Consider the following 16,209-nt stretch of genomic DNA (forward strand, 5'->3'; position numbering starts at 1 on the left):
TGTTGACGAACCCAACGTTGCAGAGAAGGAGGCAGGCAAGGAATGGGAAAACATGATTTAATTTAAATTATAGAAAAAGAACAAACAAAAAGCACGCACGTGGGCGGAATAACAAACTAAGAGAGCTAGCACTGGGAGCTTGAAAAACAGAAAGGGACTTTAGCATGGAAGCTAGAGGATAACAAACAGAAAAACTGGAAACAGCTATGGCTAACAAAAACAGCTTACCGCTACGACGACCAGGACAAGATGTAGCATGACAGGTAATAGCTGACACGACAGGAGGCAAAGACACAAGACACAAGAGTGACATGAGGCAACGACAATACAAATGACAATACAATACAATGATCCAGCAACTGAAACAAGACAAAGGAGGTACAAATAGGAGCAGGCTGATTGGCAACAGGTGTGGCCAGATGCCAATCAGCCGCATCTGAGGGGGAACACAGCACTCAGGGAACAAGACAGGAAGCTGACAAATTAAGAGCACTAGACAGGAAATACTAAACACACTGAGGAGGAACACAGCACTCAGGTAACAAGACAGGAAGCTGACAAATTAAGAGCACTCGACAGGAAATACTAAACACACCGAGGAGGAACACAGCACTCAGGGAACAAGACAGGAAGCTGACAAATTAAAAGCACTTGACAGGAACTAAAAGACAGGAAATACTAAACACAGGAAACAGACGAATGCAGAGGAAAAAACTAAAACATGGACAAACTGTCAGGGGCAAGCCTGACATTGTGAGGCAGACACACTAACCCCTCTACCATCGTGCTGCCCACAACTAAATCCCCTTCTCTTGTTTGTGTGCTTTCATATCAAAACGGAGACTTGACACTCATAATCTGTCATGTTTTCATTTATTTGCTGTGTACATCATAAACAAATCTCTTTGGAATAACAAGTCTCATATTCATGTGTTAAAAAAAAACAACAACAACAAAAACTAACAAGAGTAAACAATCCACATGTGCCTTCAAAGGGGGACATCAAACAAATGTAACATTTGGAGATGATCAACATTACTGCGAGTCAATTTTATTTTGTAAACCCGGGTTGGGTGATGGTCACAAGTGAGACCCTCAGTCTAACCCCTGCATAGCTGGGAAGACCCCCAGTTTGGATTTCAGCGCTATTCTACAGAAGTGACCTTTGGTGGAGATAGTGATGAGTCAGTGATGGATGGATTGAAGTGAGGTAGGCTCTGTGGTGGAAAAAAGATGTGAAGCGTTTGGTTTTACCGCCACGTGCATCTGATCAGGGAACAGCTGCTGCAGTCATGCATCTTTTACATTTAGCCAATGTTGGTCTTTAGTGTATAAAATACTGTTAGCCCCTGCGTCTTTTACAAATGTTGTTAATAGTTTACAGCAAGTACAACAGTGAAGACGGAACACAGCGTTTGTGGTGCTTGAATTTACGCAAACAAATATTGGATAGTGTGCACCAGGGGTCACCAACCTGGTGTCCGCGGGCAGATGAGTCGCCCGCTGGCCTGTTCTAAAAATAACTCAAATAGCAGCACTTACCAGTGAGCTGCCTCTATTTTTTTTAAATTGTATTTATTTACTAGCAAGCTGGTCTCGCTTTGCTGGACATTTTTAATTCTAAGAGAGACAAAACTCAAATAGAATTTGAAAATCCAAGAAAATATTTGAAAGACTTGGTCTTTACTTGTTTGAATAAATTCATTTATTTTTTTTACTTTATAACTTTCAGAAAGACAATTTTAGAGAAAAAATACAAACTTAAAAAGGATTTTCGGATTTTTAAACACAAATACCTTTTTACCTTTTAAATTCCTTCCTCTTCTTTCCTGACAATTTAAATACATTTTCAAGTACATTTATTTTTCTTATTGTAAAGAATAATAAATACATTTTAATTTAATTGTTCATTTTATCTTCAGTTTTTTCGATGAAGAATATTTGTGAAATATTTCTTCAAACTTATGATTATAATTAAAAAAAATTATTCTGGCAAATCTAGAAAATCTGTAGAATCAAATTGAAATCTTATTTCAAAGTCTTTTGAATTTCTTTCAAAATTTTTGTTCTGGAAAATCTAGAAGAAATAATAATTTGTCTTTGTTAGAAATATAGCTTGGTCCAATTTGTTATATATTCTAACAAAGTGCAGACTGGATTTTAACCTATTTAAAACATGTCATCATAATTCTAAAAATAATCTTAATCAGTAAAAATTACTAATGATGTTCCATAAATTCTTTACAATTTTTTTCCCAAAAGATTCGAATTAGCTAGTTTTTCTCTTCTTTTTTTCCATTGAATTTTGAATTTTTAAGTGAATTAGTGAAGTGAATTATATTTATATAGCGCTTTTTCTCTAGTGACTCAAAGCGCTTTACATAGTGAAACCCAATATCTAATTTTTACATTTAAACCAGTGTGGGTGGCACTGGGAGCAGGTGGGTAAAGTGTCTTGCCCAAGGACACAACGGCAGTGACTAGGATGGCTGAAGCGGGGATCGAACCTGCAACCCTCAAGTTGCTGGCACGGCCGCTCTACCAACCGAGCTAAACCGTAATTGAAGATAAACCATGTTTCAAAATTGAATTGACATTTTTTTGCGTGTTTTATTCTCTTTTAAACCGTTCAAGTAAGTTTTTTTTCATCATTTATTCTCTACAAAAAACCTTCCATAGAAGGAAATTAATGTACAAAGGAATGACAGACAGAAATACCGATTTTTGGGGGGATATTTGTCTGTTTTTATATATATTTATTGTGAGAAATCATTAAGGTGATCAGTGTTTCCACAAATATCATTAATTATCAACAATAACATAGAGTTAAAGGTAAATTGAGCAAATTATATCTGGCAATTTATTTAAGTGTGTATCAAACTGGTAGCCCTTCGCATTAATCAGTACCCAAGAAGTAGTTCTTGGTTTCAAAAAGGTTGGTGACCCCTGGTCTACACAAAAGCAAGCTATCAAAGCTACCGTGCATCTCTTCTCTCCGTGTCCACTCCAGTGCATTAACAACCCCACTTGTTTATTCCAACGCCTGCGTTTATTAAGGAGTTAAAAATATATATATATATAAAAAAATGGCAACACACAAACTCAACTGGGGCATTTTCGAATGAGGTACACACGGTTCACTTCACACAGTTTTCCAGTTTAGATAAAAATAGCTTAGTGGTTCTTCCACTTTTAATCGATCTGTGTCTGTGGTGTCATGACTAGCATACACTTATATAGTTATGTGCCCCGAGAAACCAGTTCAGAATCCAGTTCTGCTCATAGAGAGGACGCCACTGTCCATATACAGATTAGTATGCATAAATAATTGTTAACTGCAAGAAGTCTTTGAACAAAAACATTTTTCCCATAAGCAACAACCAAAGAAAACTCAATTCCCAGACTCTGCAATACTGAATCAAACCGTCGACTCTTTGGGTCCTTCTCGAGCAGCGTTCTTACATCCATAGAGCCACTTGATCACCCGAGCATTCCTCTCGATGATGGAAACGCCAGTGGGAGGCTGCTCGGCCAGCTCGTCCTCGAACAACCCGTCACCAGAGTGTCGGGAGAACTCGCTGGCTTCTGAGCCGCCGCCGCCTTCGTCACCGGTGACGCTGCGAAGCGCCAGCGAGAGGGTGTCTATGGAGCTGGCACCAGAGAGGAAATTCTGCCTGCCCAGGCGGTCGATCATGTCCAAATCCAGGCCGCAAAAGTCGAAGAAATGTTCCTGGTCCGATGAGGCCACGGAGCAGCGGAGTTCTGATTTGGAGCCATGCAGCTTAGTCCTGCGTGCTGGCGGTGGCGACGCCCGTCTCCAGGGGTCATTTTCATCCTTGTCTTGACTTGAGTGATTGTTGTCTGCATCAGTGGTACTTTTGGTAAATCTATCACTGGTCTCGTCATTAGTAAAGCTTAACTCTGGACTGGGCATAGGTTCTGGACTATGTTCTTGGTCTGTCTTACTGGACCTCCTGCTCTCTGGTCCACCATCTGTTATCTTATCGTTCGTCCATGACATGCGAGAGTCACCATCTCGTGAGGGTGTTTTCTCCTCACCAATGACCATCTTGTCATTGCTCTTTTCCCTCATAGAGCCCTGGAAGAGGCGACGGACAAAACTGTAACCCTTCAGTTCCATGCTGGTGTTCTCCCCAACACCGGAGCCGTTGGGGCTCTTGCATTCCTTCTTCTGGCGGTAAATGAGGAGCGAGTCGGGCCTCAGCATACGTTTGCCTGTGCTCCTTCGAAGCACGGGGGCGCTGTGCGGCGCCACCAAGGTCTGGAGTCCCGGTGTCCTGGGACTCGGGGGCTTCCCGTTGTTAGCGTTGTTCCTATTGTGAGCCTCAATGTCAACGGAAGTTCGTCGGTTCTCTTTTCTGGAGTCGTCGTTTTCATTCTCATCTCTGGAGTCGAAGGATCTGGACAGAGTGGAGAAGGGGGTACTGGATAACCGGCGCGGGGGAAGCTGAGGGCTGAAACTGCCAGGGATGGCAAAGGCTCTTCGAGGAAGCGGCGGCGGGGTGGTGCACGGGACCAGCACGGGCTCTTGTTTGGTGTTGATAACCTGTTGGCTCTTCACATATTTGGCTTTGTCCGCTTCCAGCCTTTCCACGGCGCTACCGGAGCGTCCGTGGCTCCCGCCGTCAATCTGCCGGCGCAGGTAGTCGGGGCCCTTGTTAAGCAGCCTCAGAGGGGACGGGGATCCAATTGGGGTTAAGGGCTTCATGCTGATTCAACAGAACGGAACAAACATCAAAGCTTGTTATTCTTCTGCCGTTCTACAGGGTGCCGTTGTCGGTCCCGTGTCGCTTTCAATGCTAATGAGAGTTTAAAAAAAGCTTCATTCCATTTTGAGGAAGATTTGAGAGCTGCGAGAAGAGGTATAGCGGTTCAGGAAACCGCAAGTTTACGTTGGGTGTAAACTTTCCGCAGGGTCTTTTTAGTGTAATCTTAGAGCTTTAGGATAATTGATATCCAGTATTTACACAGTCAGGCGAGTGGGGGCAAAGGGAAGTCCTTTTCTGTCACTCCCAAACGAGACACTCCCTGCCCACAATGCAGCCAAAATAGCAGGCAGGGTGCGCTCGCTCCAAAGACTTTTTTTTTGTCCTCCCCTACTTTGTCTTCTCAGTTTCCCTTTTTCTTTGGTTCTCCTCTCAAAGGAACCTCATTTTGTACTGAGGAACTTTGTGTCGTTGGCGAGGGCGTCCAGCAGCAGGGCACGTTAACGCGTCCGACGGACTGGAGGGTCCTGGCTCTCGCCTCACCTGTGTGCGGACCCTGGGGACGGGGTGGGGGGGGCAGAAGGAGAGAAGTTTTAGTTTACAAGTAGCGAGCAGATGGCAGGCACAACAACTTTGCTCCCTGTGCTTTATTTAAAGTTGGGGGGTTTGTCCTCAACAGGCAGCCATGCAAAACTGGCATGTGTCACACAAATATAAATAAAGTAACCAACTGGGTAAGTGATGAGAGTTTGTATCATCAAAATAGCTTGTAATGATGGACTTTCACACAGAACCCATAAAAAGTATTTGTAATTATGTGCAATTTCACTCAGCCATACTGAAGAGTTTGATAAAGTTCTGAGATGTTGTACCACTCCAACAAAAGTTTAATTGGCAATCACCTTAGTATTAGGAACCAAACTGTTTGTAGTAAGTATGTAAATAAGCGATTTTTCACAGAAAAAATCACAAAGCGTTGTAGAAAACACAAGTGAAGTAAAACAGCAATTCAGTTAAAACAACAGGGGCAACATCATAAAAAAGGTGATTAAAAATGATAATTAAAAGGTAAATTAACTAAAAGCTTTGGTTAACAGAGAATGTTTCTGAAATCTGTCATCAGAGTCAAGATCACAGAGGGACTAGTGCAAGTTGTTCCAGAGTCTGGGAGCTATAGCCTGGAATGCCAGGTCTCCACGGGTTTTAAAACAAGTTTTTGGGATCTTTAGAAGACCCTGGCCTGAAGACCGGAGGCTGTGCCCTGAAGAGTAGGGGTCTAACAAGTCAACACAGTCAAGATCACGGAGGGACTTGTGCAAGTTGTTCCAGAGTCCGGGAGCTGTAGCCTGGAATGCCAGGTCTCCACGGGTTTTAGGGATCTTTAGCAGACCCTAGCCTGAAGACCAGAGGCTGTGCCCTGAAGAGTAGGGGTCTAACAAGTCAACACAGTTAAGATCACGGAGGGACTTGTGCAAGTTGTTCCAGAGTCCGTGAGCTATAGCCTGGAATGCCTGGTCTCCACCGGTTTTAAAACGAGTTTTTGGGACCTTTAGAAGACCCTGGCCTGAAGACCGGAGGCTGTGCCCTGAAGAGTAGGGGTCTAACAAGTCAACACACTCAAGATAATGGAGGGACTGGTGCAAGTTGTTCCTGAGTATGGGAGCTATAGCCTGGAATGCCAGGTCTCCACGGGTTTTAAAACAAGTTTTTGGGATCTTTAGAAGACCCTGGCCTGAAGACCGGAGGCTGTGCCCTGAAGAGTAGGGGTCTAACAAGTCAACACACTCAAGATAACTGAGGGACTGGTGCAAGTTGTTCCTGAGTCTGGGAGCTATAGCCTGGAATGCCAGGTCTCCACGGGTTTTAGGGATCTTTAGAAGACCCTGGCCTGAAGACCGGAGGCTGTGCCCTGAAGAGTAGGGGTCTAACAAGTCAACACAGTTAAGATCACGGAGGAACTGGTGCAAGTTGTTCCAGAGTCCGTGAGCTATAGCCTGGAATGCCAGGCTGTAGAAAACACAAGTGAAGTAAAACAGCAATTCAGTTAAAACAACAGGGGCAACGTCATAAAAAAGGTGATTAAAAATGATCATTAAAAGGTAAATTAACTAAAAGCTTTGGTTAACAGAGAATGTTTCTGAAATCTGTCATCAGAGTCAAGATCACAGAGGGACTAGTGCAAGTTGTTCCAGAGTCTGGGAGCTATAGCCTGGAATGCCGGGTCTCCACGGGTTTTAAAACAAGTTTTTGGGATCTTTAGAAGACCCTGGCCTGAAGACCGGAGGCTGTGCCCTGAAGAGTAGGGGTCTAACAAGTCAACACAGTTAAGATCACGGAGGGACTGGTGCAAGTTGTTCCAGACTCCGTGAGCTATAGCCTGGAATGCCAGGTCTCCACGGGTTTTAAAACAAGTTTTTGGGATCTTTAGAAGACCCTGGCCTGAAGACCGGAGGCTGTGCCCTGAAGAGTAGGGGTCTAACAAGTCAACACAGTCAAGATCACGGAAGGACTTGTGCAAGTTGTTCCAGAGTCTGTGAGCTATAGCCTGGAATGCCAGGTTTCCACGGGTTTTAAAACGAGTTTTTGGGATCTTTAGAAGACCCTGGCCTGAAGACCGGAAGCTGTGCCCTGAACAGTAGGGGTGTAACAAGTCAACACACTCAAGATAACGGAGGGACTGGTGCAATTTGTTCCTGAGTCTGGGAGTTATAGTCTGGAATGTCGGGTCTCCACGGGTTTTAAAACAAGTTTTTGGGATCTTTAGAAGACCCTGGCCTGAAGACCGGAAGCTGTGCCCTGAAGAGTAGGGGTGTAACAAGTCAACACAGTCAAGATCACGGAGGGACTGGTGCAAGTTGTTCCATAGTCCGTGAGCTATAGCCTGGAATGCCAGGTGTCCACGGGTTTTAAAACAAGTTTTTGGGATCTTTAAAAGACCCTGGTCTGAAGACCGGAGGCTGTGCCCTGAAGAGTAGGGCCATAGCAAGTCAGTGATGTACTGAGGGGCCCCACCATGCAACACTCGAAAAGTCAGGACTAAAACCTTCAACTGAATTTGACTGGAAGCCAATGAAGATCAAATGGGGGTGATATTGACTGGTCTGGGTGAACCGGTCTAAAGTCTGGCAGCTACATTTTGTACCGTCTGAAGTCTCTTTAGCATTGACTTGTTGAAAACATTGAAGAGAGAATTGCAATAGTCAATACCAGATGAAATGTACGTGTGAATGATCATTTCCAGATCCAATTTTGACAACAATTGTATCACTTTAGAAATATCTCTGATATGGTCCGTTGACGACATAGACCCTCCAAAGACTTGGACTAAACCAACACAATCCCATGGTTTCTGTTAGAATAATTATATATAAGTTATCACACAACTCTTATGCTTAAAGGCCGTTGCTACAGTTATTATCTTTTCTTTTCGTGCAAAGGCACGTAACTTGTTATCTTCCACTACAAGTTAGGAGTTGACTCGCCGCAGATGTTTCTGTCTTTCAGCCTGCTAAACAGCCGAGGACGGACCTCAAGTACCTCATCGAAGATAAGGCAAATTAGAGACAGGGCGAAATCACAAGGCTCAGCACATTTCCATTCTGAATAATCACGTCTTGTGTCTACTGAGCTGCTTGCATAATATGTGACCCCTCTCTTTAGAAGCAGCTTCAGTAATGTAAGAAGGGAACTCCTGAATAAAATGGGGGGGGGGGGGGGGGGGGGGACTGTAACTGAGTGTGCAGCTCCATGCGTTCTCCTCATGAGCAAAATTGAACTCTGTCTCGGAGGGATTCCTTGCTTCTTGTGCTGTCTAATAGATAGTTTGGTGCTTAAACCTGAGAGTTTCTTAGGCTGCTTTTAACAGATGCACCCAGGGAGTTCTTGATCACATTTGTAGTACACCTACACATGTCTGAAGTTTGTATAGAACTATTCCCGCTGGCATGACACAAAAATCAGACTTGAAATAACTGACACACTTCTAAAGCAAATCATCTATTTAAAGAGTGCTGCAGTCGAACAGGTGAAACACAGGGAGGTTTTATTTAAAGCATGTCGTCGTGTGTCTGCGTTTAGTACACGTTTCTGTCGGGGGGCTTTGGAATGGCCGGCGTGATGCAAAAAAAAAAAAAAAAGACGGATAAATATGAGGCGAAAGGAAGAGGAAAAGCAATTTCATAAGAAGCTATTTTAGCGTTTCCTCCGGGGTCTAAACAATGAACAAGCAGTATTATGGCAGGTAAAAACAGGGATATATCAGTGTCTCAAAAGCACCCGCCTGACACCTACCAAGTGTTACATCATTTACTTTTTTAAGCTAGGTGGGATAATTTAAATCAGGGGTGTCCACACTTTTACTTTTCAATGCACCAAGTGGAGGGGATCATTCATATATATAATTTATATTCATTTATTTATGAGGTGGCAGCTTGTCCAGGGTGTACCCTGCCTACCGCCTGAATGCAGCTGAGATAGGCTCCAGCAACCCCAAAAGGGACAAGCGGTAGAAAATGGATGGATGGATGGATTTACAAACCCTGTTTCCATATGAGTTGGGAAATTGTGTTAGATGTAAATATAAACGGAATACAATGATTTGCGAATCCTTTTCAACCCATATTCAGTTGAATATGCTACAAAGACAACATATTTGATGTTCAAACTGATAAAAATGTGTTTTATTTTTTTTGCAAATAATCATTAACTTTAAAATTTGATGCAAGTAACACGTGACAAAGAAGTTGGGAAAAGTGGCAATACAAACTGATAAAGTTGAGGAATGCTCATCAAACACTTATTTGGAACATCCCACAGGTGTGCAGGCTAATTGGAAACAGGTGGGTGCCATGATTGGGTATAAAAGCAGCTTCCATGAGATGCTAAGTAATTCACAAACAAGGATGGGGTGAGGGTCACCACTTTGTAAGCAAATTGCCGAACAGTTTTAGAACAACATTTCTTAACGAGCTATTGCAAGGAATTTAGGGATTTTACCATCTACGGTCCGTAAAATCAGCAAAAGATTCAGAGAATCTGAAGAAATCACTGCATGTAAGCGATGATATTACGGACCTTTGACCCCTCAGGCGGTACTGCATCAAAAACCGACATCAGTGTGTAAAGGATATCACCACATGGGCTCAGGAAAACTTCATAAAACCACTGTCAGTAACTACAGTTGGTGGCTACATCTGTAAGTGCAAGTTAAAACTCTGCTATGCAAAGCAAAACCCATTTATCAACAACACCAAGGAATGCCGCCGGCTTCGCTGGGCCCGAGCTCATCTAAGATGGACTGATGCAAAGTGGAAAAGTGTTATGAGTCCACATTTCAAATTGTTTTTGGAAACTGTGGACATTTGTGTCCTTGGGAGCAAAGAGGAAAAGAACCATCCGGATTGTTATAGGCGCAAAGTTCAAAAGCCAGCATCTGTGATGGTATGGGGGTGTATTAGTGCCCAAGGCATAGGTAACTTATACCATTAATGCTGAAAGGTCCATACAGGTTTTGGAACAACATATGCTGCCATTCTAGCAACGTTATCATGGACGCCCCTGCTTATTTCAGCAAGACAATGCCACACCACGTGTTACAACAGTGTGGCTTCGTAGTAAAAGAGTGCGGGTACTAGACTGGCCTGCCTGTACTCCAGACCTGTCTCCCATTGAAAATTTTGAGGCCTAAAATGCTACAACAGAAACCCCGGACTGTTGAACAACTTAAGCTGTATATAAAACAAGAATGGGAAAGAATTCCACCTGAAAAGCTTCAAAAATGTGTCTCCTCAGTTCCCAAATGTTTATTGAGTGTTGTTAAAAGAAAAGGTGATGTAACACAGTGGTGAACATGTCCTTTCCCAACTACTTTGGCACGTGTTGCAGCCATGAAATTCTAACGTAATTATTATATGCAAAAAAAAATAAAGTTTATGAGTTTGAACATCAAATATGTTGTCTTTGTAGTGCATTCAACTGAATATGGGTTGAAAAGGATTTGCAAATCATTGTATTCCGTTTATATTTACATCTAACACAATTTCCCAACTCATATGGAAACGGGGTTTGTACAAGTCGTTGTCGTTTCATCTTTTAGCATCCTTTTCAACCGCAGCTCATCCACGCTCGCGCAGGTGACCTTTTTACAATTACGTGACCTTTAAGCTGCCCCCTCCTCACTGCTATAAATCCACTGAGGATGCGGCAGAAGAAGACAGGTTATCTTTTCCAGATGTCACCCAGTCGGATGGTGAGATCTCCTTCCCGAGGTGACGTTCTTAAAGGCGGGAAAGCAACAGCTGTGGAGGGCGTGAACCAGGGGTGTCCAAAGTGCGGCCCGCAGTTAATTGTTTACTGGCCCGCCACACATTCTGGAAATGCTATTGCAAAAATAAAAAAGGACATTAAAAATATTGGAATGAGGTGAAATCTATCGAGAAAAAGTTGCAATTTCGACCAAAAGCTGCCATGCAGGTTTTTATTTTTTTTCTTTGTCTTTATTTTACCTTATAAAAACCATCTTTACCATGAATTAATTAATGTGGACCCCGACTTAAACAAGTTGAAAAACTTATTGGGGTGTTACCATTTAGTGGTCAATTGTACGGAATATGTACTGAACTATGCAATCTACTATTTACATGTTTCAATCAATCAATTATTTATCTTTAATTTTTTTGCCATTGCTCAAAACTAAAAATAATGACAAAAAATCCATGTTGTAATAAATTATTTTCAAAGCTCAAAGTAGTTCAAATATTTCACTTTAAAATGTTTTATTTGGTAAATATTGCACATATTGTGTAGGTGCCATATAAAAACATAAACATTTTCTTTGACAAAAGAGCATAAAACAAACAACATAATAGTTTAAACGTCGAATTGGTGTTGTCGACGCGAGGCTTGAAGACAAATGTTTAGAAGAAAGTGGACGCATTATATAAGTCAATTGACAGATACAACCAACATATATTTACAGATAATTACTAAAGACGGATTAAGGCGTCTTATTCGAAAGTGTAGATACATTTAGTGGTTTGTATCAATGCGTGGTGTGGCCTAGAGCTGTGGTCCCCAACCACCGGGCCGCGCAAGAAATTTAAAAAGAAAATATACAGTGGGGCCAAAAAGTATTTAGTCAGCCAGCAATTGTGCAAGTTCTCCCACTTAAAATGACGACAGAGGTCTGTAATTTTCATCATAGGTACACTTCAACTGTGAGAGACAGAATGTGGGGAAAAAAAAATCCAGGAGTTTTAAAGAATTTATTTGTAAATTAATGGTGGAAAATAAGTATTTGGTCAACCATTCAAAGCTCTCACTGATGGAAGGAGGTTTTGGCTCAAAATCTCACGATACATGGCCCCATTCATTCTTTCCTTAACACGGATCAATCGTCCTGTCCCCTTAGCAGAAAAACAGCCCCGAAGCATGATGTTTCCACCCGCATGCTTCACAGTAGGTATGGTGTTCTTGGGATGCAACTCAGTATTCTTCTTCCTCCAAACACGACGAGTTGAGTTTATACCAAAAAGTTCTATTTTGGTTTCATCTGACCACATGACATTCTCCCAATCCTCTGCTGTATCATCCATGGATCCATTTTGGTATATATATATATATATATATATATATATACACACATAAATACTGCAAAAACACTAGTCAAAGATCTTTATAGGACAAAAAGATGCTGCTGATCTTTGGATTCTATACTGCAAGACTGCTTGTCAAAGATCCTCTACGTGACAGCAAGGTGCCACTGCTTTTTGACTTGCACTGCAGGAATACGGATCAAAGATGGTTTATGTGACAGGAGCGTGTCAGCATGAGAGCAGGGAGGCTGAGTTGAAGAGCAGAAGTGCACAGGAAATGGACCTCGCTGGGAGACGGAGGAAAGGGCGGACGCACAGGAAGAAAGATGTCTCCAGAAGGGAAATGAGGGACTTTGTTTCACATTCAAAGATGCACACAGAGGTTATCTTTCCAGTCCAGACCATGGCGAAGTTTTGGTGCTTCTAGAAGGAGATTGTCTGGCTACTCATTAAGAGCATTAAGGAGGCAGACTTTGTGTAGATGGCTTGAAAACAGCTTGAATTAGGTTATGTTTCACACTTTGAAATTGTCTTTATCATTTTATTTACACTTCTTAATGTTAGTTGTGTTGTCTTTATCTGCCTGGCTCCTCCCCTTTAATCAGGAGCCACCATCAGGATGAATGTCTTGTGTGGAAGCGCCTCAGGGCCTGATCCACACCGTGTATATATATGTATATATATATACGTATATATATATATATAAAAAACATATAAATATATATATATATATATACACATGTATAAATATATATGTATATATATATACACACACACACATTTATACACATGTGTTTATATACACGTGTGTATATATGTGTATATATATATATATATATACATACATTTACACACGTTACATATATATATACATATATATATACATATATATATATACACACACATTTATGTACACGTGTGTATATTTAAATACACTTGTGTATATACATGTGTGTGTAGATATATATATATATATACATATATATATATATCTACACACATGTGTATATACATCTGTGTGTGTATATATATACATATATATATATACATGTATATATATATACACATGTGTACATATATATATATATATATATATATATGTATATACATCTGTGTGTGTATATATACATATATATATACATGTATATATACACACGTGTACATATATGTATATATATATATATATATATACACATGTGTATATACATACACATGTGTATATACATGTGCGTATATATATATTTATACTCATGTGTATATACATATGTGTATACACATGTGTGTATATATACACGTGTGTATATAAATATGTATATATATAGATATATATATATATACACATATACATGTATATACACGTGTATATATATATGCACACACATTTATATACACGTGTATATATATATACACACACACGTATATATGTGTATATATATATATACACATGAATATACGTGTGTGTATGTATATATATACATATATATTTATACACGTATATATATATACATATATATTTATACACGTATATATATATATATACACGTATATATATATATATATATATATATATATATATATATATATATATATATATATATATATATATGTCAAGCTTTATAACTGTATGCTTTTGTCATTATAAGATCTTTGACAAGTGTTTTTTTTGCAGTAGATTTCTAAAATGAGCAAATCACTCCTGTTGTTCAGAGGATCTTTGACTCGTCTTATCATAGTCTTGCTTTGTCCTCATTTATGACTTTATTCATGACAACCATTTGGCCAGGTAAACTTTTTAGTGCACGGAAGAGTGTTAAGTTGAAACAAAGATTGTCTCAGTCTCATTCCAAGTCCTGGTCTTTCTGTCCTTGGAAGTCAACTTTTACGTTCCTTTTTGTGACAATGTTGCTTCTTCACACTTGTAAACCAGAGAAAGGAAACGGCTTCATTCAGGTTTTCCTCAGCGTGTGCAAAGAAAACCATCTGGCCTCAGATCAGGATGAGGTAAACACCAGATAAGAGCTTCATGGATTCCTAGGAACCACCTTTCAAACTCTTGGGGAATGTCAAATGACTCTTGGGACGGACGTCCAATACGCTCACTTGTCCTTATGTCTTTATGCCAACATCTGGCAACAAAAACCCCTTTGACTGGCACTTTTACAAGCAATTCCTGTCATACAGTATATAGGATCTTGGACTGCAGTTGGTCCTTAAAAACAGCAGAGCTATCATATAATATAGAGGATCTCTGATCTCTGATTTTTTTCCCTGTCATAAAGAAGATCTTTGTCAAGCTTTTTTTTTTTAAACAGCAGATTCCTTCTGATATTTAGAGGATCTTTGAATACTGTTTTTTTTCCGCAGTAGGTCTTTAAAAACAGCCAAGTCTTCTCTTTTTAATGAGGGATCTTCGACTAGTGTTTTTAGCTCCTGTCATGTAGAGGGTTTTTCACTCGCATCTTTTGCTCCTGTTATATAAGAAGCTTTTTGACAAGCATTTCTTTGTAATTCCTTAAAAACAGGAGACATTTAACATTTTTGCAAAAGGTCTTTTTTTAAAGAGTCATTTGACATTCCCCAAGAGTTTGAAAGGTGGTTCCTAGGATCTCTGACGAGCATATTTTGCTCCTGATATATAGAAGATCTTTGTCAAGCATTTGTCTTTAAAACAGTAGACCACTTCTGGTGTGTAGAGGATCTTTGAATACCGTTTTTTTTTTTTTTGCTTCTGCCATGTAGAGGATCTTTGAATAGCATTTTTTGCTATTGTCATGATGAGGCTCTTTGATGAGTGTTGTTCTCTCCTGTCAAATTGAATGTCTTTGACTCGCATTTAAGACAATAGGTCCATATGTTCCTTTTTGACAGTACTTGAATGTATAATAGACTGTATTTATATTATTAACAAGTGAATAATGCTGTATAATAAACTATATTATTCACGTGTGAATAATGCTGTATAATAGACTGTATTAATATTATTCACATGTGAATAATGCTGTATAATAGACTGTATTTATATTATTCACATGTGAATAATGCCGTATAATAGACTTTATTTATAATATTCACGTGAATAATGCTTTATAACAGACTGTATTTATGTTATTCACATGTGAATAATGCTGTATAATAGACTGTATTTGTATTATTCACATGAGAATAATGCTGTATAATAGATTGTATTAATATTATTCACATGTGAATAATGCTGTATAATAGACTGTATTTATATTATTCACATGTGAATAATTCTGTATAATAGACTTTATTTATAATATTCACGTGAGTAATGCTTTATAACAGACTGTATTTATGTTATTCACTTGTGAATAATGTTGTATAATAGACTGTATTTATATTATTCAAATGAGAATAATGCTGTATAATAGATTGTATTTATATTATTCACATGTGAATAATGCTGTATAATAGACTGTATTTATATTATTCACATGTAAATAATGCCGTATAATAGACTGTATTTATATTATTCACATGTGAATAATGCTTTATAACAGACTGTATTAATATTATTCACATGTGAATAATGCTGTATAATAGACTTTATTTATGATATTCACGTGAATAATGCTTTATAACAGACTGTATTTATGTTATTCACATGTGAATAATGTTGTATAATAGACTGTATTTGTATAATTCACATGAGAATAATGATGTATAATAGACTGTATTTATATTATTCACATGAGAATAATGCTGTATAAAAGACTGTATTTATATTATTCACATGTGAATAATGCTGTATAATAGACTGTATTTATATCATTCACATGTTAATAATTCTGTATAATAGAATGTATTTATAATATTCACTTGAATAATGCTTTTTAATAGTCCGTATTTATATTATTTACATGTAAAAA

General features: G+C 39.4%; 1 protein-coding gene across 1 annotated transcript in view; it reads right to left on the reverse strand.

Annotated features, from left to right (window-relative positions):
- Positions 1 to 856: 856 nt before the first annotated feature.
- fam110d (family with sequence similarity 110 member D) overlaps positions 857 to 16,209 on the reverse strand; it is a 47,604-nt gene continuing 32,251 nt past the window's right edge. Inside the window, exon 2 of the mRNA XM_061915168.1 lies at positions 857 to 5,283. Within this exon, the coding sequence (XP_061771152.1) occupies positions 3,419 to 4,729 (1,311 nt within the window). The 5' untranslated portion in view covers positions 4,730 to 5,283 and the 3' untranslated portion in view covers positions 857 to 3,418. The remainder of the gene's footprint in view (positions 5,284 to 16,209) is intronic.

This window comes from Nerophis ophidion, linkage group LG11, assembly GCF_033978795.1.
Source record: "Nerophis ophidion isolate RoL-2023_Sa linkage group LG11, RoL_Noph_v1.0, whole genome shotgun sequence".
Classification (NCBI taxonomy): domain Eukaryota; kingdom Metazoa; phylum Chordata; class Actinopteri; order Syngnathiformes; family Syngnathidae; genus Nerophis; species Nerophis ophidion.